Genomic DNA, 24,135 nt, shown 5'->3' with positions numbered 1-24,135 from the left:
CTTGTACTTAACCTCTACTTCAGTATTGTAACAATTTTTTTTAGAACCCTTTACATCAAAACTATGTAAATTATATAACATTGGTATATATTTTTGTCATTAATATTATAATTCTACCAAAATAATAAGTGTTTATTAAATTTTCTTTAATAATACTATCTGTATGTATATATTTTGTAATGACAATATACGAAACAGTTAGCTGAATTTACCGTTTCATATTATAAAATACATTTTAAGCATTTATAAATATATACATATAAAATAAACAATTAAAAATAGAAATTTATAAAACCATGTATTCAATGAGCATTATATAATAGTAGAGATAGACAATTTAACAATATGTTGTGTAAAATTTTTCATTTTATTGAAAAAGGATTAATAAAAACATAAATTACCCAAGTAATATTTCGCTATTTTTTTTATCATATCTTCACTTTTAAATCGTAGTAACAGAAATACTGTAACCTCATGATTAAGAGACTATGCTTGATCTTCATCATGATTTAGAAATTAATAAGTTTACAATTGAACAAATAAACATACACTTTTCTGTTTTAAAAAGAATACAATACAACAATATTAACTTCTACATTGTTGACAATAACATTTTATAGCTAGTGCTATATATATTTTAATTTATAATTTTTTGTTACTTTCGTAGAAACAAATGACTGATAACGCTCTCATGCATTTTCAACTGAAACGATTGAAATATTGTTAATTGCATAATTTTGACGATAAATAAATATATCTATATATAGCACCGGCTTCTTTATCGATATGAAATATTGCATGGCACATTTGCTAAAAAGAAAATATTCTGTAACTGTATACATTCCTTTATTATTATTGCGTCAATGACCAAATGCCCGCATTTTTAGGTTTCAAGTTAATAGTTTTCTGAAATAATTTATTATACAACTCGGTAACCCGACGACAATCATTAATACAATAATTTCAATTTATTGTAGCATATGAAAGATGTCTAAAACTCTATAGCTTTATCATAGCAGTCATCGCCCCCCTCTCTGTTCTTACCATCATATTTTTATAATTTACAAATATAATTTGATATATCGTCTTTGAAAAATACATCGCGCCACACACGCATATCACCACTCTCATATTTAGAGAATTTTTTTCTTAACAAAGCTAAGAACAGATCGGAAACTTAAGAATTAAGCAATAATAATAATAATCACTATAGTAAAAATGAAACAATAATTATTTTAACATAATAATAATATAATTTGGAGTATAACATTTAATATACAGAAAAATTGTTAGCAATTATTACTTTATTCTTAATTTTCTATTAACTATTGATAGATATCTATAGAAGCGTCCTTAATGACAAAATATATTTATATTTCAAAATTTTTGACAATATTCTAATAAAGTAAAGCTTGTTTTAATAGTTACATCATTAAATTTACGTAATTACTAAATAAAATAAAATTATATCATAATTATTAAATTTTGAAAGATATATTAGAAACTTAGACGCTTCTAAATAAGGAAAACAAATTTTGATTCAATTTTATATGTTATTTATTAACAATTTGTTTACTTTTCATTGATTATTATGTAAGATTTGAAAAGGAAGATATGATGTAAACTCTGATTATAGGATAAGTAGTAAAAAATGTAATTTCGCTCATTAGATCAGAGATCTTAAAGCACTGATATTACCAGAATTTTTATGAAAATAGATACATTTTTTTATGCAATATTCATCCATACTTCATACATAATATGCGCATGTTGCAAGTTACAAGATTATTCACAAAAATAAATGATCTAAAATGATGATAATATTTTGTTCATATTTCGTAAAATGAGAATGGAATTATTCTGTAAAAGTTATTTTAAGATGGAAGAATGGAAGAACTTAGAAACTTGGTACTGAATTATTAAGCTGTTACAATGGAAGATATAATACATGTAATTGATAAAATTTCCATATCAACACATGATGAACCAAAAGTGCATAGGACGTATTCCTAATCTTCTTAAAACTATTTTTATATACAAATGTTCTACAAAATTCTAATGATTTCTATATGTAAAACAATGCACGTTTTCAAAATATTGCATTCGCCATGAAATATTTTATTAAGACAATGTTATTTTGGAACACCTCTGAATATTTTGAATGTATTTTATATGTGTAAATTTTGTAGTTACATGATCTGTTTATATACAAATTAACGTGCATATAAATAACCTTTAAATTTGTCAAATCATTAAAAAAAGATAGATGTAAGCTACTTTATAAAGAAAATTCACAATGAATTTAGAAGTTACAATTACAGGAACAAACAGTATAACAGTTTCTGCACTTTGCAGAAAACAGACCTTCATAAGTATAGAGAGTGTGATGTATGTAAATATATTACAGAAGGTCGTGATGTTTTATATATCATATCTTATCACTTTATATTTTAAAATCATTTGTCTTTCATATTTCTTCTTCAGATCTTAATGTATCAGACCTTGTTATTACATAAGATTATCACGATACAAATGCTAGAACTAAATGTCTATGCACACAAACATTCGTAAATCTCTATTATCATGCTATTACAATGGCAAAGTTCGGGCTCACTTCTAATTCTTACGCGGGGATGAATATTTTACATATGTCTGATGTTTATACGCAAGTCACCTTTTTACTTACCTTGTCATTCACTACTATTTATCACTATAACTGCAATTTCTTGATTACACATTAATATTTATCTTCACCATCCGTCACAGCGTATTGTATTAACTCAATTTAAATATTTACCATCCTCAAAATACAATACTTAATTGTTTGGTCTCAAGACTGGTATTAACTTCATGTCCATTAAATCGATATACCACTATATGTTTAATGGTCTTCAGGTATTGTATGAAATAAAACCAATATCGATTATTGTAGCACCACTAAGATGGTATACTGCTCATTTGCACATCGCAAGACACTGTTTCAGAATTCCTTTCGGTTTTTTGTGTAGGCACCTGTGAATCCGAAATATTAGCAGTCATTCCAGATGATTGTGTTATTGAAACACTTTCATTTGTTTCCTCTGCACTATTCACTGTCGAAGATATTGTTGATCTTGAATTTGACTTTATTTTTGCTTGATGTTCCAAATTATCTATTTCTGCCCAGATTGTCCTAACTTCCTTAAATAACTGAAAAAAAGCATATTATTTTAATTATTATAATTAACCTTCAAGCAGTATAAAGTTTTTCAACAAGATATTTACTATTTACTTACTTGATTTAACCATGTTTCATCTGCTAATAATTCGTTTAATATTATTGTGGTATCTTTAAGAGGATCTTCTACTCGTTTATCTGCAACTCTTCTTGCACACTCCAAAAACGTCAAATACTTTTGATGTGCTACTTTATTGTATAGAGCTACCTTTGCTTGACATACTCGACATAATAAAAAATCCTAAGAATTAAATGATTAGCGAATTATAGCAATAAACTTTTAACAGTATTTATAAAAAAATGAACAATAAAGGAAAAATAATGTAAATACCTTTTCTTGAGGTATCCTTGGATCAGGCGGAGAACCCTCCAATGTAGTTGCATTATATGGTTGACCATACAATAGAACTCTAGCATGAATCTTATGCTGTTGGCACCCAGCGCACGACTTCCCTTTATATTCAGTAAATGGTAAATCTTTAAGAACGTTAAGACATGGCCAAGTTGATATTGCATTTATCACATTTGAACGCCATTTTGTTGTAGACAGAAACCGCTGTTTCCTTTCTTCTGTTACTTCATCAACAGTCTTAACGTTTGATAAGAAATAGTCATCTGCTCGGATCAAAAGCAATTAAATAAAAACTGTGTATGTGAAATTATACACATATAATAATATTATTTTAATATTGAATAGAAATTATACCTTGCTCTTGAAATATTTCAGTAAGAAAATTAGAGTCCAAAGCTTGTGAAATCAATGTCTGAACATACACTTCAAAGTTATCTTGATATTTTTCAGTGTCCTTCATAGATTTGTCAATGCATTCGCTAAAAAGAAAAGAGTGGTAATTTCTTTGTTTATGTATTTCTCAAATATTAATGAAAAAGAACTTACTTATCATCAATAATCATTTCATCTCTCAAGAACTCTACTACAGTTTCTGTTTTGCCTTGTTGCCAAAATTTTACTGGAACTTGTTGATATATATGCCGATTTTGCGGTGCCCAACCCGAGTACTAAAACATAATTGATATGTATACATTAATAGGAAAGAAACGAACTTTCTCCAAAATTTTATTATGTATTACCGTAGATATGTTTCGATATAAAGTCTTGCCATTAGATTTAAATGGCTCATATTTTTGCAGTAACGTTTTGCCATCTATTCTCCAAAGTGGAGGATATTCTTCATCTAAATCTGCCTTGATTACGACAAATTCTCCTGACTGAAAAACATATGATAGAATGACAAAAAATTAAATATTTAAAACATCTCATTAAAATTTACTGATCTTGTTTTATAAAATCATATAAAAAGTTACCACGTCATCTAGTTCATCCTCAAAATGCTGCATGCAATATAAGAATATATTACAAATATAATTTATGTTACATATATATATGGTGATGAATATTTATAATCTGTATTGTTTGGTATACAAGAATCGAAATTATATAATAATAAAATCATTATATTATATACCTTAAATGGTGAAATATCAATATCTTCATCACTGATACACGCTAAAAGTTTTTCGTCTATTTTACAAGACAGTTTTCCAGTAACATTCGAAGTTTTGGATGGGGTTTCATGTTTTTTTCTACTAGACTTCTTTGAAATAACAATATCACTGGAAAAATAATCATCTTCTTCCAGAACTTTTCTACTTTTTTTAGTAATGACAGGTCTCCCACGTTTTTTCTTTTTTTCTTCCTCATCTCCAACTAATCTTACAGCGGGCGTCCAAGCAGGATCAGAATCAGAATCACCTTGTTCTTCATCATTATCAAAATAATCTATACCCTGTTGTCGATCTAAAAATTGCTTTACCGAGGTTTTTTCCTTCGCCTTTCTTCTAGATGTTTCACGCCTCGGAGGTAAAAGTAAAGGATCTACTACAAATATATATATATATATATATATATATATATATATATATATATACATATAATTATTCAATTACGAAATATATCTTGATCTGGAAAAAGGAAAGAAAAAGGATATATATATATATAAACATATTACCTTCTTCATGCTTTTTGGAAATTTTGCCACTTGTGGTAATTGCTGCTGCTTCTGCTGCCGCAGCAGCTGCTGCAGCTCTTCTTTTTCTATCAGTTGGTCCTCCAGGTTTAATTGGTCTCCCTTTTTTAGATTTACCTTCTGGCTTCATAGTTATTATTTCTGTTACATTGGAAGTATTCGTATTTGATACTTTTTTATCTGATTTTTTAGGCGGAAATAGAAAATCATCATCGCTAGTAAAACCATCATCACTTGAATCAAAATTCTGCTTCTTCCGTTCTTTGGGTAAAGGAAAATAACGTGGATCATTGGTATAATCAATTACTGGTGTTTCTTTAGGTGGAGGTGGTTTTTCTGATTGCATCTTTACTGTTTCTTCATTTGTTGAACTTTCTATTGATCTATTAGGTTCTACAGGAATATAAGGTTTTGACCTGCTCCAAGTTGCTTTCCTACCACCACGTATTGCAGGTGGAGGTGAAGGTTCTCTTTCACCTTGTAAAAATTTCAAATAACTTGTCATAAATCCTGAATTAGGATCTTTATTAGATTGTTTAAAATCTTTATTTAAGATATTCATGGTTTGAATTGGTTGCTGACTTTGTTGTAAAAAACCTAGTTCTTCTTCAATGTTAGGAACAATTACTTTAGGTTGATCATCTCTAATATCTTGATTAAAATTAGTATTTTGATTTGCTGTGTTTTCACTAAAACCAATAGGAGTAATCTCAACAGAAGACTGAAATTCGTGTGAATGATGATGGCTTGGTGGAATATGAAAAGCAGGGAAATATGGAATAGGAGGTGGAGCATGATGATGAGATACCATCAAAGATTGATGTTGATGTGCTGGAGTACCAACAAAATTATTTGAATGATGCAAAGTTGATTGTGAACTGAAAGCACCTGTTGCACCAGGAAACATTTTAGCAGGAGGTGGAGGCAAATTCCATCTTTCAAAATCAAAATAACCATTTTGTTGTTGTTGATTTGTATTATGATGTGCAGGTGGTGGTATCCTATTTAGGTATTCTGTCATTGTTGTTGTTCCACTTATTTCATTCGAAGAATTATGCCCACTTTTTTCTAAACTCTTTCTTTTCTTATTTGTAGTATCTACTTTGCGTCGTTCTTCTACTTGCTTTTGTTGTTCGGTTGGAGTAACAGACACAGTAGTTTGTTGTTGCTGTTGTACTTGACAAGAACCTTGTTGTAATGTCTGCAAATTCTTTACTATACTCATAGGATCTCCCCTACAACTACTTAAATCTTGTAGAGTTACTTGATTGGAGTCAAAATATGATTGTTGTCTATCAGAAACATTTAACACTCGTTGTACTTGATGTTGAACTGGCAAGGTTTGAGGATTTACTTCAGAATTTCCACCAGTATATAGAGTAACGGAAAATTTTCTATGACTATTTGCTTGTCGATTATCATTTTCCCAACAAATTTGTTTTTGGGTTTGTGAAAAATCTTGTTGCTGTCTATCATAATTTTTGCTATCTGTGTTATAATTGGTTTTATTTTCAGCAGTACCTAAAGCTCTTGTGATAACTGATGAATAAACAACCTGACCTTGAGACGCCGGTCGTGGTACAGTAACATCTAATGGTGATGGTGGGGTAACTTGTTGAACAGTTCCTTTATATGGTGGTCCACTTGAACATTGATTTCCATTTTCTGTATGTTGTTGTAAAGGTGAAGGAGAAGATATAGTAGCCATTGGACTATTATACATAGGATAAGCAGGGCTTGGAACATGTCCTAATGGACTTGCTTGCGAATGCGCTTGCAATGGACTTGGTCTTCTTGGTACAACAACACTACAATCAGGTCCATTTTGTGTTGAATTGTTAGACGAATAAGCAGAATCAGTGGAAGTTGCAGATTTTGATCTTCCTGAGTGATGATATTCAGGATCAGTTGTAGATCCTGTTAGATAATGTCTATATGATGTTTGTTGCTGCTGCTGTTGTTGTTGTTGGCTTAACACATGAAATTGCTGCTGTTGTTGTGATTGTTGAGAATGAGTCTGTAAGTTGCTATTTGATTGAGTTCTTTGATTATTATTGAGTTTTCCACTAGTGTTTGCACAATTTGTATTATTCCCAGCAGTATAATTCAAACCACGTGAATCCATGATGGAAAAGCTGATAGGAGATGATTGAGTATTATCATGAGATGGTTGTTCGTTTCGTCTATGTTCACTACTATGTGTATTTAATTCTGGATAGATTTTTGTCTGTGCTTTAGTTTGTATGTTCTGTTGAGATGTAGAAGTTGCTTTATTTGGAGGTGAAGCAAAATTTCGTGTGGACTGTTTATCTTGAATTTGTGAAGACACAGATCTGACAGATGTATTTAAAAATATAGTTGTTGATGCAACTGACCTAGCAGGTGGTTGAGGAATTCTATACTCTTTATTGGTTGCATTATTTGTAGTTGAAACAATGCATGATTGTTGATGTTGAAGAGCAGGTTGCACTTTCCCATTTGGAGTTTGATTACCATTTCCAGTGGAATAATTATTTGCTAACGTTTCGGAACTAAATGTAGTAGGTACTGATTGAAAGAAATTTTGATTGCTGTTTGTTTGTGATGTAGATACTACTGATTTCACATTTACTGCTGGTGATTGAGGCCTTACATTTACTGATTTTTTATTATCTGGGAAATTAGATGATTTAAAATCTGCAGCAGGAACAGAAGATGTAGATAATTGAGAATTTAAATTATTTATAGTTTGTGTTGTAGCAAATTGAGAATTAAACGTGTTTTCATAAACACCACTAGCTGGCTTTGTGGTAGATGGTCCTGGAGATGAAGGAACAACACTTTCATGAGGCAAAATACCAAATGGACTAGGCAGTTGTGTATTGTTCTGATGAGTCCAAGCCAATGTAGATGTTGTAGGTGATGTTGCTGCACCCTGGTGTTCAAAAAACGTTGGTTGATGTGCTGAACTATAATTTTCTCTTAATACAGGAATATCAGATTCTGTTGTAGTATTTTGTTTTGTTACTGACACTTGTGCCTGAGCAAGAGCTTGTCTATGTTGAGTAACATAATGTGCTTGTTTAGGATTAGGATGATGAAACAATGGTGTAAAAACATCATATCCCACAGGGGGTGGAGACAAAAACCCCCCTGGGTTAAATGGAGATGGCTGACCCGCCAGAGTTGCTGTTGTATGAGCAGCTTGTAAAAGTAATTGTGACGTTGTTGTTGAAGGAGCTGCTTGAGTAGCAGCTGTTGCTAAATGATGAGATACAAAGTCACTGCTTGTGCTTGAAGTCGTTGGTTGAAATGTACTGGTAGCACTACTTGCAGTAAGACGATTATATGATGCATACCACGGACGAACGGGATCCATTACCCAAGCTTGGCACGGTAGTGCCTAGCCTGCTTGGTCCACGTACAGCAGGCCTTTATATGTAGAAATGTTACACATATAGTTATTGACATTCATAACACAACTCTTTGTCAAATCTTTTGTACGTCTATTTCTTGTATATAGATAGAAAAGAACTACCAAAAACTTTTTCACTGTATATATATATATATCTTTATCCAATAATTAGGACTGACAATATGATATAATAGTTCCTCCATCTTTTTCTGGAAAAATACACAGTCTTACAATTTAATTAAACATAAAATAAGTATTATATAGAATGAATTATAAATATTTTGCTCATTTTTTTATTTTTGCTTATTTATATATATAATGCATTTTGTATTATATAAAATACTTAAACACTTGATTTTTTATTTAAAATACTAATATGACATTGTTGTAATTAGCAATTAGGTTTTGTGACTAATAAAAGATTTTGTGACAGGAAGAATAATATTATTTGCACAAGTATTATTAATATAGTGAAGAAAACTTTATAAAAATATTTTTAAAAATATTTAATATACAATTGTATAATATACCATCTCAACGTCATTTAGTACATAAATTGTCAAGTGATACATCACAACAATGGATATATAACCAATTTCTTTATCACAATCTTCATTTGTTCGTTTAGAGTATTGCAATTAAATAAATACATAAACTAACTAATTGAAATTACATTAGCACATAATTATATTTTTAACAAAAAAAAATACTCACTTTTTCGTAAAATCCTCGTTGCATCGCACAACACAATGTGTGCTACTAAGAATAACAAGAGAAACAGATATGAACTTTAATGCATTGCACAAGTTTCACCGTTTGTAAACTGTAGAAACAGTGGTCTAAAAAGAAACTAACAACAAATGTGCGCCGCTTTTAAAGAATCGGAAAGAACTCAATGTAGCGTCTTTTCATGTCCTATGGTACTAAGGTCCTTAAATGTTTTACATGTATACTCATATAATCGCTTTTCATTCATTAGGGGTAATGAAATCGCCACGTTTTTTATTAAAAGCGAATGCTGAAACGATGATTTTACCTTTAATAATAAATAGCCATATGTCTTCGCTATCAATTACATTTGCCGGTGTATAAGATAGTATAACTTCTTGCCGAATAACACAATAAATATGGCTACACAAACTTGGCCAATGCACGACACTCGATCGGCTGGCGCTGTGATTGCGCTCACATGATTTGACCATTCGAAGAAAAGTGTACATTCCGGATACACCCTAGACTCGGTACTCGCACATACACCGTGGCGAGTTAATTTTGCATAGGCTCATTTATCGCGGGGAATTGAACAATATTACCCCGTAGTGCCCATTACAGGCCGCCATTTTGAACGAAATCAACAATAAACTGCGCCATCTACTGTCTAAGGATTAGAGAAAGGGATCAACAGGCGGGATTTTTCAAGAAACTCAGCACCGAATATTTTTCCACTCGATATACCCTATCTCCTTGATAACTTGCTTACTTGTAAGCAATTTCATTTCTCCTGAGAAATAGCTATTTTTATGCATTAACAAGTAAGGATATACCTTAAACTTGTTGAAATTTTTCTTATCTTATTATGTATACAGTTTAAATGAAAATTAAAAGTTTAGATAAGATTTAAGAGACCCAACACACACACGTACACAATGAGTACATCATATGTATAACTTGTTGATCAGTAGCGTAATTCTATATTTTAATGAACTTGATATTTTAATAACAAGAGCAATTAGTCACTTAATAGGATGTTATTAACTAAATAATAATTCATAATAATAACATTTATTGTAATGATAATGTAAGAATATATTTACAATCGATATTATAATAGTATTCATAGCGTAACTTCCGAGTATGATCTCAAAGGTTTTTTACTGATTTAGTTAGATATCACTCATCTCGGCAACTGCCAAATTATTGCTACTATAGAGAAAGTGAGCAGGCAGTTTACGAAATCTCGAATTGCAAATTGCTTTACCCAATAATATATAAGGAAAAAAAAAAAAAAAAAAAAAGAAAAAAAAAAAAAAAATAGGATTCAACAATTAAGACACTTAGTTGAGTATATCGCAGATATCGTAAAAAGTATACTGATGCCACTGTGCATTAATAGTTCGTAAATTTCTAGGTAAACAATATTTGTTTCGTTTATACTTTTTATAGAACATACTCTTCGTTCATATAATTATAATATACCAAGAAAAAGATTGATGTTCTAAATCCATTAACATGTATAGGAATATTTATAATGTAGAAATAAACATTCACAAAACGACGAAATTTACCTCTTAATACATCTTAATAATACAGTGGCGGTATCACAGCTACTTTGATATCGTACAATAGATATTTCTCTTAACACACATTGATCTACGTAGTTACATTTTATAAATTTTAGACGTTCCATACGCAATTATAGCTTTTTTTTTTTGAGAATTTATAAATATTAACTTTATTCTACATGTAATATATTTTTTTATGAATTTAAATTCTTAAAATTTTGTAGCTTCATCATATCAACCATTGATTAATATAAGACGTGCAACATGATATACAATAACCTATGAAAAGTAAATAAATAAACTATATGCTATATTATGAAAATATTAATGAAATGAAATATCGCTTGCAGATGGATCAAAGTAAAATATTTGTGAAAATTTTAAAACAATAATAAACACAATTACTTGTAAAAATAAATAAACAGTATGTGGCAGCATAGGATACATGACATGATTCAGCTTTGGTTTTTGTGAAATACACCCATATTAATCCCTAATTATGGTAACATTATAAAATGCAATATATATAGGATGACCAATATTGCTTTACTTTATTCACGTTGTTTTTAATTGTACGACAAATTATTCAATGGCTACCTCATTTGCATCTTACGTTGTTGCCAAACTGCGAATTTTCTATATGCTGTATTTAATAGTTGATTTAAATGACTTGTTAAATGTTGACTAACAGCAGAAAAATCTCGTTGAACACGATCCTAAAAAAGAAAACATCTAACATTTCTTGTGAAAAAAATAACGTAAACCAATGAATGTGAAAAATTTATAGAACTTACTTCAAAAGGCTTAAGTTTAGCAGAATGAAATCTATGTAATGCTTCGTGCATTCTAATAGCTTTTTCTTCAAGCTGTGGAGTAGTAGGTGGGAAACTTCGCCAAAAATGCCTTAAAAGTTCACATGTACACACATATACATTACGTAGTTCTTTTTCTAAATCCTTTGGTATTAATTCTGTAATTGACATAAACGACATATTACATATTTTAATCAACTCGATTTACAATTAATAATATATACTCACGTCCAAGACTTTCTTCTCTGAAGCCTTTCATTAAAGAGCCACCTGGAGTTAACTCTCCTAAGGCAGAGACTGCTGCAGCTGGACTAACTAATGATGTTGCTAATTGCCTTGGTATACTATTTCCTGTCAGCCAACCATTTACTTCCTTTCTTAATTGATTTAATGTCATAAGAAGTTCTTCAGACGTCGGTTCCGTATTACCATATCCTGGCACTGGACCATGTAAATACCTGTCTATATGATTCAAATTTAATGGTGCACTATTATTTGTATTAATATCATGAGTGGTATCAAGATCATCATAAATTAATTTTTCTTGTATTCTAAGCTGAAATTAAAATATATACATATTGTTATTGGATGTATTATTTTATATTAAAATGTATATGTATATTATAACTTTACTTTCTTAGTCTTTGGTTGTTCATCTAACTGATTAGACAGTGTTGTAGTTTTACTTGCTGATGGCGTTGATCCATTTAATTGTGGTTGAATGGATTGTGTAGATTGCTTGGCAGTGCTGGCCTTCAAAACCATGATACTGTGTTGATTAAATCTCTTAATCATACTTTGATGTACAATATTTCCTGAAACTTTGTCAGATTTACTAGGTCCATTCCCATAATTATCATCTAGAGTTTGATCCTCAAAAGAAGTTATATCCACCAATGGATCATCAATACCCGATTGAATATCTTTTTTAAGTTCTTGATCATCTATTTTGGCACATTCGGTAAAAAGATCCTTGGTCCCTGCATTGATACGATCTCGATGAAAATAATGTGACTGAAAGAATTTTGTCCAAAAATCGGATTCTGACATTTTATGAGGCACATTTTCTTGATGTTTTCTTTTTACTGCTGGATAAGTCTTAAATATACATTCTATAATATCAACAGTTAAATTATATTTCAATCCATTACAACCATCAGTTTGTGGTTTTATATCAGCCTATAAATAATGTATTGAATTATTCATTAATTTATTCTTCTAGTATGTGATTTGTATTTTAATAGCAAAAAATTCTTACCAGAAAAGCACTATTTACTCCTATTTCTTGTCTTTGACTTTTTTTAGCTTGGGTATATTCTGCAGCATGTTGTGACCAAAATTCTTCAGATGAAATAACTTGGGTAATAACCAAATCTCTGTATAACTGAAGCAGTACAGGATTTTCTTGAAGCATTCTGTTAAATAATATATTTTAATATATGAATGATATAGATATATTTTAGTATAGTATATGATAGTATATAAATAATATAGATATAAATATCACTGTAATATGAAATACCTTACCTATTTTTTTCTTCCAATTCTTTATTTACTTTTCTTTTAAATTTTGGTAATAATTGCTGAAGTAATTCTTTTACATCATCACGATCTTTAATTTGTGCCTCTTGCCCATTTCTGTTTACAAAATGAAATATAGATGATGAACCATCATGTAATACAACTTGTAATTGTATTTTTGATTTTCCTTCTGGTGATATCTTTTGTACTACAAAAAAAGGTATAGTGTAATATATTAAATTTCAAAGAGTTACTTAATATCAATAAATATAAATTTTCCTTTTGATAATTTTCAAATTTTACTGCTCTTTTAAACAAAAAAGATTGAACTATAAATATACACTTAATATAAGTAAACGTAAAGAGATAGATATAAATAATTAAATTATTAGTACATCGAAAGCAAAACATGTAGTAAAGTTATAGCAAAGCAAGTTTTCTTTAATAATCTTTTTATTGAACATTATTTTGATCTTTACACGAATGTTCTTACACTTAATGTCAGCATATTTGTGGCTGACTGATACAGTGTCTCTGTTATCAAGCATCCAGGCTATTCTTTCATTCATGACATATAAAGTACCATCTCCTTTTTTATAACGAACTTGTCCTACTTGCATTAGAACATCTTCCGATGATGTAGTCATGGTGGATGTAATATATAATATAATTCTTCTAAAAATGATAAATACAATCCTAAAAAATATATTTAAAAATAAGTATGTTATGTTTACAAGAAAGAACTATGAATATATAACCATATGTAATGTTATTAGGATAAGTATATCCCGATATTTATAAGTCTCCTATATAAGTAAATACATAAAAATAAAGAATCTTGTTTTATATTTGAATTTTATGTTCATAAATTTTCATGCCAATTAAATCTTTCTCGTAGTATCATATCATAATATAAAAAATTAGTTTTTATACAATAATTAATTTTTAAGAAGTACTCAAATACTTAATATTTGAAATCATAACAATTCTATAAAATACTGAAGGAAATAAATATACATGATGCATAACTATTTGAAAAAAAATTTAATTTAAATATTATTGCACTTAATGAAAATTTATATATTTAGGAAAAAAGTATTACTTTAAAAAGTTTTGTGAACTTCGTATGATCTTCGTATTAGTAAACAATATAAATGTATTGAATTTCTCAACGTTCTAAATAACTATAATTGTATTTATCTTTACAATTTCCGTATAAAATAATGTAACATATTTGAATTATACAATTTTAGATAAGATGTATTAATATTTAGGAATTACGATTTATTTGTCGCTGTGCGTCCTTGAATGTTACATTACAACATAATGACTTAAAAAAAAATTTCGTTAATAATATCTTATAACATAAAGTTATGCAAAATCGATTGTAATATTATAAACAATCAGATCTTTGAAAATCGAGGAAAAATGCTAACTCTACATTGTGAACTAAACACTGATGCGATATTACCCATGACTCACTTTTTGATTCATTAATTATGGCTATCAACACGAAAAACGCTTTTTGTATAGTTCAAGGCACAGAACGCGTGTTTTTTAATCGTTAGAATAGGAAATTTAACTATAATAAGTCCATTTACCGGTGTTAAAGTGCGAAAAATCGTGGAACACTGCAGAAGCCCGTTGGGCGGCACGGCCATGTGCAGAAACACACATCAGTGGACGCATCGCGAAGCAAAGACGGCTGCAAACGAATCGTCGGTACGAATAGCACCATCGACCTGCTAAGACTACCGCACTCTGTTGTTCGACTAAACTTCTGTAACGCTTCCTGTTGTTAAAACATTCCTTTCTTATTTCTTTCTTATCTGAATAAACATATCGCCTGTAACTATGCACTATATTCATATATTCTGAATCGAAATAATTAATATAGTTCCAAGTGGCAAATAATGATATTTTCTTTCACGAAAGTTATGAATTTGACTCAAACAGCGTAAGTTATATCTGTAGAATATAATATAAGCATGCGTAGTTACACGAGGGCGCTGAAATATACCTAATTTTGATAATTATAACACAAATCCCACGTATTTATAAATAAATGATATAGCAATATACAAATTAGAAATTTTTATTAAGTAAAACAAGTAAAGATACCAAATATTGATGATGATTTCATATGAAGAAATAACTCTTTATGCATCGTAATAAAAATATAAGCAAAAAAGATGCCCTCTATTTTAATTTCATAGAATTGAGCAGAATATAAATTACAGTGCACTGATTGGCTGCTTCTTATTCGCGTGATTTGTAAATATAAAGTCATTTGCATCTATAATATATTTATATATGTACAATCTGAATTAATGTGCTATGTAAATATAGTTTATTGATAACGTATAATTTTATGCATTTATTTTGAAACTACTTTCATTGCAATTGAAAAATAATATACTAATAAAAACACAAAGTTTTATATAAAATACTAGACAAATTCAAGTTAGAAACAATAAAAAATGATATCACAATGTTAGGGATATTCGACATGGAATTTTTTTGCCAATAAGTATGTCATATATGTTACTGCTGTAATCATTGATTTTCCTAATATAAATTTGACATTTATAACGTTCGTACTAAATAAATTCTATATTTTCATGATAATGACAGTTAGTCAGGAAGGTATAAATGCATTTTATTAATATTATATTTTCCTTATAATTAAAAGCATATTCTTTCTCTCTCTCTCTCTCTCTCTCTCTATACATAACGTAGCTGCTAATAAATTTAGCTTAAAATACTTTATGCTAAAAAATACTTTATGCTATTTATAAATAGGGTTTAAATACGTCATACAAAAACAAGAGCGACAAAAGATATGTTTCGGATCAGGATGTCCCCGCGATACTTCAAAAAAAAATATGACTCCATTTATGAGGTACTATACATTAGAAGATCATCCAAGTGTAACACCTAATTCATATGATGTTTTAAAATCATTTAAAACAATTATAACTAAGGTATAATCAGTAGTTTAGAATATACAATATTAATTAATTACAGATATGGAATATTTGAAATAAGTATAATATAATTTTATATTACATATTTTGTTTCAGCCTTGTTCTCATAGTATTAGTAAGAAAGGTTACAGTGGCATTGCCAGATTTAGTAAAAAAGTTGAAGTGAAAGATATTTATCCATCGCCATTAGATTACAATACTTCCACATTTCCTAAACTAATACATAAATCAAAGTATCCATTTGATTCTAGCAGCAAAAGACAGACTTTTGTCGACAATACAACTCCAGGGTATAATAGTAGTTTAAGTAGAACAGTTGTAATAATCACTTATCGTGTATAAATTAACATTTAATGTACAATATGTATATAGCCCAGGAATGTATGTTAGTATTAAAAGAAAAGGACCTACATTAAAACACAGTTTTGGTGGTAGTGTACAAATGAATCTTGGAGTGAATCTTAAATGTTGTAATCGAAACACGGATATTTGCAAGATATGTGGGACAAAACCACTTGGTGATTATTGGCATTTAAAAAATGAAATATTTTTATGTAGGCCATGTATGATTAAAGAATATGAGAAGGAAACAAAGTTTAAACAAAGAGAATTAGAACAATTTCATGTAAGATTTTATTTTAATTATGTACATGTGAGAGTGTATACACATTTAATTATTTATTCATTTCTCTATTTATTTTAGAAAATACGAGATTGTTCAATTATGCATCAACATGAAACTACAACTGCAAAAATATGGTTGATGCATCCTAGAAGAGCTGTACAATGGATACGCAAAGAAGCTTATCTTTCTACTTACTTCAATGAATAATTTGATTTATACTCTATATAGTTTGTATTAATATAAAATTTTCTATTTTAAAAATTTAACAAAACAAGTGAGGTGTAATTTTAATATCTACTACTGTTATGTTCTATGAACAAATAATTATTTATTAAAGAATTTTATATGTGTTTGACACATTATGGATTTAGTTAATAATTTATTTAAAAAAATTTCTTTTTATTTGTGTACACAAAAGAAATATATGAGAAATAGTTAAATTATGTATTTATATAAAAACACATTAAAAACATATTCTGAATAATATTATTGATTTAATTAATAATGGATTCTTTATAATGTATTTCCATAGTGATGTTATTATTATGTATGTGTGATAATAATTTTATATAAATATCACTTTTTTTAATAAAAAGGTTAGTGTTCTGTATTATCTTTATATTAATATATCTGAACAAGATATTTTAAACATCAAACATTATAAACTAATTATAGAAATCATTAATTATTAGTCTGAAATTACATACATACTATAAAGCGGTAAGACTCTATTTTTATATATAATGGGTTGGCAATTAAGCGATGACGGATTTTGTCATTTTAGGTGGTAATGGCAAAATCCGTAATCATTTAGTTGTCAACACAATATTTCCTGTATGCAATAAGAAAAATATGTGTAACATAGTCAAGATATATATTTATAAGTGTAAATTATGATTATGATTATAGATGTGTGTGTAATAAATTTATTACATATTAGTTATAAGTATACTTGATTATGAGTGGAGAATTTCATCTTCTTGTTGTGTAATTAATGGTTTTTTATTATCTTCTATAGGGTTACCACCATCAGGCGCTTGCCTTGAAAGCACAAGAAGAGATGTTTCAGAAGATACAGAGTCGCCATTTTCAACTACTTCTGAATCAATTGATTTTATTATTGAATTGTTAACTGATATAGTTGTAGTCGATTCTGTACTATTACTTGCCAATAAGTCATTGTAATTAGTATTATGGAGAACAGTTAAATCAATACTATTATCAATATTTTCTGATACTCCAGATGGTATCGTTTTAAAACGTTCAGCATTTGCTAGAGATAAATTAGTTTCCACCGAACTATGTATTCTATTTAATCTATTACTTATTGATTTATTAAACACTTTACTATATCGATTATCTAATTGTTTGATAGTTTCTTCTTCTAATGGTGTATGTGAGTAATGTAAATCAGGTACTAAATGCTGATATAAAAGAGGATTACAAATGTTATTTAAATCCATATGACGAATATTTGAAGTTACAAGATACGTTGTTAATTCATCATATTTAGATGTATTGCTATTTTCCTCGGCAATTAATTCTTCACGAATTACTTTCGATACTTTATTAGCAGTTTGTGAGTGCATAGATGTCTCAGATGAATTTTTATCATATGTATCAACCTCTGTTTTAGTTGTACAATTATTTATAGGATTTTTTGAGTTTTGGATAGTTAACTCATGTACGTCATCCATTTGATTACATAATATAGATGTTTTGTGTTCTTGGTTATATTTATTACTGTCTTGTAAATTATTACTACTTGGTAAATGTGTTAATACATTAGTAATATTTTTTTCCATTGGTATAGTCTTAGTCAAACAGGTTTGTGTAGGAAACTGCAGAGATAGTTTATCAAGTAAATAATTTATATGTGTTTTTGCTCCTCGTTCTGGGTAATCAGTGAAAGTATTGTCCAATGGTCTACTATTTTGCACTAAATGTTCACTTTGTTGTATTTCAGAATTATCATTTGATAAATTTCGTTTACTATAAGAATTCAATATTTTAGAAGAATCAGATTTCATTATTTCACAACTAACTGCATTGTTGTAACTAATATAAGTTTGAGACAAAAAATTTTGAATACTCGTTTCATTTGATGTATTTTGGTTCTCATTTTCTGTAATACTTGTATTGCGGCATATTCTGCTATTGTAATCTCTTTTAGCAATAGATAGTATTGGAGTGATAATTTTACAATCATTATTTTCATTATCGCTACTTTGTTCATTTAATTCAAATTCATTTTCTAAATCATCTTCAAAAGCCGTATTTGTGACATCACGTAATCGTGATTCTAGGCGTTTTGTTATTTCATCTAATTCTGTTAATTTTTGTCTATAAGAAATATGAACACCACGTTTATAACTGTATGATAATTTCATTGTAAATTATTGAAATGCAATAAAATTTACTCACTTTAAGGATAAGGATAAAAATGACATAGATACATCTTCAAAATCAATATGAGTAATAGGATCATTTAATTGATTTTCACTATGTTCTGATTTCTCTTCTTCCTGTGTAACTGTTGATGAGATATTACTAGTTTTGGTTTGTTCTATATCATGAGAATGTGTTTCATACATATGTAATGGAACCCAATTTAATTGTGACATAGAACATATTGGTAGTCGGGTTGCACTTAACAATGTCATAGGTTTTCCAAATAATGATAAATTAGCTAGTGGTGTTATACATATCTAAAATATAAATAGTACAGTAAAGATAAAAATAAACAATAAGTAAAAACAAATATAATAATATATACATATATATAATAATAATAATAATAATAATAATAAATAATACTTTAATTTGTCCATTGCATTTTCCAGTGAAGTCCATTATATGAAACCAACCAGATACTGTCGGAAAGCCACTAATCAAAACTGAAAGATCAATAGCAGAGAATCCAATAACAATATCTTTCTCTAAGTTTATTTCCATACTATTATCTGTATCTAATATTCGCCAAATTTTTAAAATCAATCTCTTTTTATCCTAAAAAAAGGAATGTTTAAAATTATTTAAAGGAAAAAAGATTTTTTATAAATAAATTAAGAAAATTACATACATGTAAAAGCAGTTCTGTCGGTAATGCTGTATCACATTTCCAATTCCATTTAGGATTGCAACTATGTGGAAACATATTAGTAATCATATACGAGTTTGAAGCTTTTGTACGATCAGATTTAATGGCCTGAAATGATACATATGTACTTGGTTCAACAGTTTCATTAATTTTTTCTACTTTTGGCAAATGTAATGCACACTCAATCTCCACAATAGCTCTAAACATTGTTTGATTATATGTAGAATTCGTTGATTCATTCTCTACATGATTTATAGTTGATGATTCAAATGTTGTATTACTGTGATTACTTTCTGGATGTTGATCAATTTCTTCATTGTACTCAGCACCAACTCCAACACTTCTGTATGTTTCTGTTGGTAAATAAAGATTGTGTTTAACGCTATTATTATCACTATCATCGGAATTGTTATTGAAGTTCAATGCGTTTGAACATATCTGTTCTGTATTTGATTGTTGTTTTTCTTCAAAATTCATCTCAGTCTGTATTGCTTGATCTATTTTAATCTTATTAACATTTAAAACTTGCGTTAAATGATCAACTGTATTTTGTAGAATAGAATGTCCTGAATTTGAAGTTTTTTCTTGTGATTTTTCATTAAATTTAAACTCTTTAACAGTTGAGATATCTGTTTGACATTCTTGAGTTTTCGAATTTGAAAAATACAACTCTCTTTCATCTTTAATGAAAGCATGTATACGAGGAGTATTTTGTAAATAATTCGTAAAATCAGAAAATTTGTCTAAATGCAATATTTGTGACATAGCACTCATAGTTTGCAAGTTTCTTGACGTCTTTAATAACGTAATTTGTTCAGCAGTTCCAAGAGCTACCAGTGCAAACAACTGACCAGAAGATTGACCAGTTACAGGATCTATAATTGGTACCCAGCCATCCACACTCACCACAGGATACTAAAATAATAATTTATGTAAAGAATGAAATAATTAAGTTATACTAATCTAAAATGACATACCTTAGATAATAATAAATATGGTAATACTCGTGGATCTCTGTATGCAACATATAACTGATGTACAGATAATTTTGTTAATCCTAATAGATTATCTATATTATTATTTCTTGAATAAACTTCAATGATTATGTAATTGTCTTTAATACGTTTTAATAAATCACTGTCATAAATAAGGGGTACTAACTGAAATGTAAAATTTATATATATATACACACATACACACACACACACACACACGCATATATACATGAGAGATATAAATACTGAATACGCAGAAATATTTACTTGACAAAATTGGTAAAATGGATTTTTTGTATTGTTACAGACTTGACTTTTAGTCTTATCCTCTCTCCAAAATGCTCTGCATATTAAATAAGTATTTAATTCTGATAATTCTTTCCCTTCCACTACATATATCAAACCATGAAGTAAAACCTACACAGTAATCATTTCATCACTAAAAATAATTATTTGATATACATTTTTAGTACAATTCATATTTTTGTACCTTATCTTGTATTCTATTTTTGTCATGTTTTATATCCATTTTATTATCATCTATGCTTTCTGTTGTGGATTGTGATACACACTTTGTAATAACTGAATTACTATCAGTAATTGGAAAATTTACTACTCCATCTGAAATTGTTGGTACTTCATTATCTGTTGTAGACTGATTTTTTGTAATATTCTTGCTCCCTTTATTTTTAACTTCACTAAGTGATTCTGATGTATCCAAAATAGGAATGTTTTCTTTAACAGACATACTACCTAAAAAGATATAGTATATTTAAATCTTCGATATAAACATTCGTTTTCTGCTTTATATATACTTACTAATGTACTGTCTTTCATAATGATTAGAATCTGAACCTAATTCTATAGTTACATTTAATTCTCCTGTTTTTATTTCTTTATTAAGTATAATTAGATGTTGTGCGAATTTCCAATTTTTATTTTTTATAATTTCATTAAGATTAATAGTAGCATTGCCTAATTCAATTAATGATCTTTTATTGACATGACGAACAAATATTTTAAATTTTATTTGCAATGCTGTGTAGTATTTTAGTTTTGATATTCTATATACATTGTTGTGATTAAAATAAATCACTGTAAAAATATATTAATTAATTTTAAACATACATATATAATAAAATATATTACAAATATTCCATATATTAATGCTATCAATGTACCATGATTTGTTTGTTTTTTAGAACATATTCTTACAGGTTTACTTTCCTTTTTGTCATTTTCTTTCATATGATCGAATATCATATCATACTGAACAAAATATGTTGCAGATGAAAAAATGTTATCATTATCTGTAAAACAATATGTATTTATTTCATAAAAAGATGTTAGATACTTATGAATTCTATAAATTTACATACGTGACAATGAAGATGATTTTACACGTCTATAACCAGCAGGACTTAAAGTAAATGAGTCTACATTAATTCGGATATAAGTAGCAAAATCAAATAGTTCAGCATCTAGAATAGGACATAATTTTCATTAGTACAATAAAATTTAAGAGACTAATATTTTTATTAAAAGCTTAATAAACCTTTTGAATCAATACACAATCTTTTTTCTGAAAGTGCATCTTCTATTAAGGAATTCATTCTTGAAGAAGATGTATTATTTGTTGTACTCTTATTATCATATCTAAATGTTTTTAAACTACTAGATGCAAGATCTGTCAAACTTGGATGCAAAGTTGTTGATTTCAATGTACACGTTTTACATTCAATAGATGACATCATATCTTTGCACAAAACACATTCATATAATTTTTCTTCATTTTTAGTAGAAATATGAGTTTGAAATCCATTATTTATGGAATTATCGCTAAAGCTAAATTCATCTTCATCATATGTTTCTTTAAATAAATCTCCTCTGAGCCTTTGAGCTCTTGTAACAATCTGAGCAACAAGTCTATCTGCTACTTCATTACTAAGTTTATTTACAGATTCTTGAAATTCTGTTCTTTTCAATTTTAAAATAGATTTGTAAGTATCACTTTCTTCGGGTTTTACTTTTTTGTTAGCTGTACACCTATCACGTATCAAATAATCCTGATTCTTAAAATTATTACTAGTTGAAACTAAGGTATTATCAGTACCTTGCTCTTTTCCACATTTATGTGTTTTTAATTGCATACTAAAAGCTTTTGTCATATATTCTAACTTCATAGAAACATGAATTTCTCCTATTTTATTTTCATGATTACTTACAATAGGTACATATCTAAAATATGGTTTACAATTAAGGATCTCTAATAAATTTGTGATTTGTGATGTTCCAATAATTATATTAGTTTCTTTACTAACGACCAGTAATTCTACAGATTCACAATTCTTAATGTATTCTTCAAAGAGATTTATATTTGTACGAATAGCATAAACCTCAGTTGTTTCTTCCTCTGATCTTATAATATCTTTTGTAATATCTGCTGGTCTGTAAAAAAACGTATATTTTAAAATATATGCAATAAGATATAAAACTAAAGAAAAATAAATTGTTTAATCAACAATATAAGAAAAGAAGCAGATAATTCATATAAAATAAAAAGTGACAGGTACTTTAATTTAGATTAAACATCATTAAAAATCATTTTTTTTATTCTTTAAATTATTTATATTAAAACTTTAGAGAGTAGAATGGAAATTATTTTATGAATACAGTTTACCTAAATTCAGTTCTATCAGTTTCTCCCCACCAAGATAAAAATATTCTAATTTCACCAAAATTTTTCTTTGACCAAATAACTTCATCAATGACAAATTTTAAATAACCATGAATTTTGCCTTTAACTAACGGAGGCAAAGATTTTTTAAATTTCATCTTCGTATCCATTTATTTTCCGTAATATAATACATTGTTGATTTTGTACATTCATTTACATTTATCATCAGTGTAGGTTATTAATAGTAAAACATGTAAAAGTATCGCTTTAGATATATTTTGTATTTTTGTACTTTTTTGTTATAGATATTTTATATATTAAAAAATTAAATATTAACACTGACACTTTTATTTTATGTCTTTAATTATCGAGTGCAAAACTAATATACAAAATAATTTGTTCTCTTCACTCTTTAAGTGATATATAAAAACAAAGGCAGAATATTTGCTGCCATCTATTCAAAGAATACATAACTTG

General features: G+C 28.2%; 4 protein-coding genes across 9 annotated transcripts; 1 reads left to right on the top strand and 3 right to left on the bottom strand.

Moving 5' to 3' along the window:
- Positions 1-348: 348 nt before the first annotated feature.
- On the bottom strand, positions 349-8,734 carry LOC132907863 (uncharacterized). 4 transcript variants are annotated; one of them, XM_060961305.1, is made up of 9 exons: positions 5,248-8,734; positions 4,705-5,117; positions 4,544-4,570; positions 4,310-4,447; positions 4,116-4,237; positions 3,924-4,048; positions 3,549-3,832; positions 3,276-3,458; positions 349-3,189 (listed from the first exon to the last, which is right to left on the bottom strand). In XM_060961305.1, exons 1-9 carry the CDS (start codon positions 8,621-8,623, stop codon positions 2,938-2,940), a joined length of 4,920 nt encoding a protein of 1,639 aa, XP_060817288.1. In that variant the 5' UTR covers positions 8,624-8,734; the 3' UTR covers positions 349-2,937. The 4 variants fall into 4 exon arrangements, with proteins under 4 accessions (XP_060817288.1, XP_060817289.1, XP_060817290.1 ...); XM_060961306.1 differs by having other exon boundaries at positions 4,705-5,114; XM_060961307.1 differs by lacking the exon at positions 4,544-4,570.
- Positions 8,735-9,373: 639 nt separating this feature from the next.
- On the bottom strand, positions 9,374-13,970 carry LOC132907882 (general transcription factor IIH subunit 1). The gene is made up of 7 exons (XM_060961343.1): positions 13,768-13,970; positions 13,281-13,482; positions 13,012-13,168; positions 12,387-12,932; positions 11,982-12,309; positions 11,736-11,911; positions 9,374-11,657 (listed from the first exon to the last, which is right to left on the bottom strand). The coding sequence occupies exons 1-7, from the start codon at positions 13,919-13,921 to the stop codon at positions 11,535-11,537; spliced, it is 1,686 nt and encodes a 561-aa protein (XP_060817326.1). The 5' UTR covers positions 13,922-13,970; the 3' UTR covers positions 9,374-11,534.
- Positions 13,971-15,793: 1,823 nt separating this feature from the next.
- LOC132907877 (uncharacterized) lies at positions 15,794-18,123 on the top strand. 2 transcript variants are annotated; one of them, XR_009658271.1, is made up of 6 exons: positions 15,794-15,920; positions 16,077-16,258; positions 16,358-16,551; positions 16,634-16,886; positions 16,965-17,160; positions 17,905-18,123. XR_009658271.1 is itself a non-coding variant. In XM_060961338.1 (5 exons), exons 1-5 carry the CDS (start codon positions 15,896-15,898, stop codon positions 17,091-17,093), a joined length of 783 nt encoding a protein of 260 aa, XP_060817321.1. In that variant the 5' UTR covers positions 15,794-15,895; the 3' UTR covers positions 17,094-17,825. The 2 variants fall into 2 exon arrangements, 1 of the variants encoding a protein (XP_060817321.1); XM_060961338.1 differs by lacking the exon at positions 17,905-18,123 and having other exon boundaries at positions 16,965-17,825.
- LOC132907861 (uncharacterized) lies at positions 17,790-24,045 on the bottom strand. Of its 2 annotated transcripts, none has more exons than XM_060961303.1 (12): positions 23,662-24,045; positions 22,537-23,429; positions 22,361-22,462; positions 22,163-22,291; positions 21,801-22,076; positions 21,472-21,734; positions 21,249-21,398; positions 20,964-21,146; positions 19,969-20,901; positions 19,704-19,895; positions 19,311-19,594; positions 17,790-19,229 (listed from the first exon to the last, which is right to left on the bottom strand). In XM_060961303.1, exons 1-12 carry the CDS (start codon positions 23,826-23,828, stop codon positions 17,843-17,845), a joined length of 4,959 nt encoding a protein of 1,652 aa, XP_060817286.1. In that variant the 5' UTR covers positions 23,829-24,045; the 3' UTR covers positions 17,790-17,842. The 2 variants fall into 2 exon arrangements, with proteins under 2 accessions (XP_060817286.1, XP_060817287.1); XM_060961304.1 differs by lacking the exon at positions 23,662-24,045 and having other exon boundaries at positions 22,537-23,219; positions 23,303-23,387.
- Positions 24,046-24,135: the final 90 nt, after the last annotated feature.

Source organism: Bombus pascuorum, chromosome 6 (assembly GCF_905332965.1).
Source record: "Bombus pascuorum chromosome 6, iyBomPasc1.1, whole genome shotgun sequence".
Taxonomy (NCBI): Eukaryota; Metazoa; Arthropoda; class Insecta; order Hymenoptera; family Apidae; genus Bombus; species Bombus pascuorum.
The sequence above is the reverse complement of the archived record's forward strand: the minus strand, read 5'-3'. Positions and strand labels throughout refer to the sequence as shown.

What these genes read in the sequence shown, in the direction of transcription:
- LOC132907863 (XM_060961305.1), bottom strand. Translation starts at nt 8,623, where the DNA reads ATGGATCCCGTTCGTCCGTGGTATGCATCATATAATCGTCTTACTGCA. An exon ending in TTCCAAAAAGCATGAAGAAG is followed by an intron (nt 5,118 to 5,247) that starts GTAATATGTTTA and finishes ATATATTTGTAG; the next exon opens with TAGATCCTTTACTTTTACCT. An exon ending in GAAATGATTATTGATGATAA is followed by an intron (nt 4,049 to 4,115) that starts GTAAGTTCTTTT and finishes TTTTCTTTTTAG; the next exon opens with CGAATGCATTGACAAATCTA.
- LOC132907882 (XM_060961343.1), bottom strand. Translation starts at nt 13,921, where the DNA reads ATGACTACATCATCGGAAGATGTTCTAATGCAAGTAGGACAAGTTCGT. An exon ending in GAGTAAATAGTGCTTTTCTG is followed by an intron (nt 12,933 to 13,011) that starts GTAAGAATTTTT and finishes CATTATTTATAG; the next exon opens with GCTGATATAAAACCACAAAC. An exon ending in CAGAGAAGAAAGTCTTGGAC is followed by an intron (nt 11,912 to 11,981) that starts GTGAGTATATAT and finishes TGTCAATTACAG; the next exon opens with AATTAATACCAAAGGATTTA.
- LOC132907877 (XM_060961338.1), top strand. Translation starts at nt 15,896, where the DNA reads ATGATAATGACAGTTAGTCAGGAAG. An exon ending in TTAAAACAATTATAACTAAG is followed by an intron (nt 16,259 to 16,357) that starts GTATAATCAGTA and finishes ATTTTGTTTCAG; the next exon opens with CCTTGTTCTCATAGTATTAG. An exon ending in GAGAATTAGAACAATTTCAT is followed by an intron (nt 16,887 to 16,964) that starts GTAAGATTTTAT and finishes TATTTATTTTAG; the next exon opens with AAAATACGAGATTGTTCAAT.
- LOC132907861 (XM_060961303.1), bottom strand. Translation starts at nt 23,828, where the DNA reads ATGGATACGAAGATGAAATTTAAAAAATCTTTGCCTCCGTTAGTTAAA. An exon ending in CATTTTACCAATTTTGTCAA is followed by an intron (nt 21,147 to 21,248) that starts GTAAATATTTCT and finishes TTTACATTTCAG; the next exon opens with TTAGTACCCCTTATTTATGA. An exon ending in TTTTTATCCTTATCCTTAAA is followed by an intron (nt 19,230 to 19,310) that starts GTGAGTAAATTT and finishes TATTTCTTATAG; the next exon opens with ACAAAAATTAACAGAATTAG.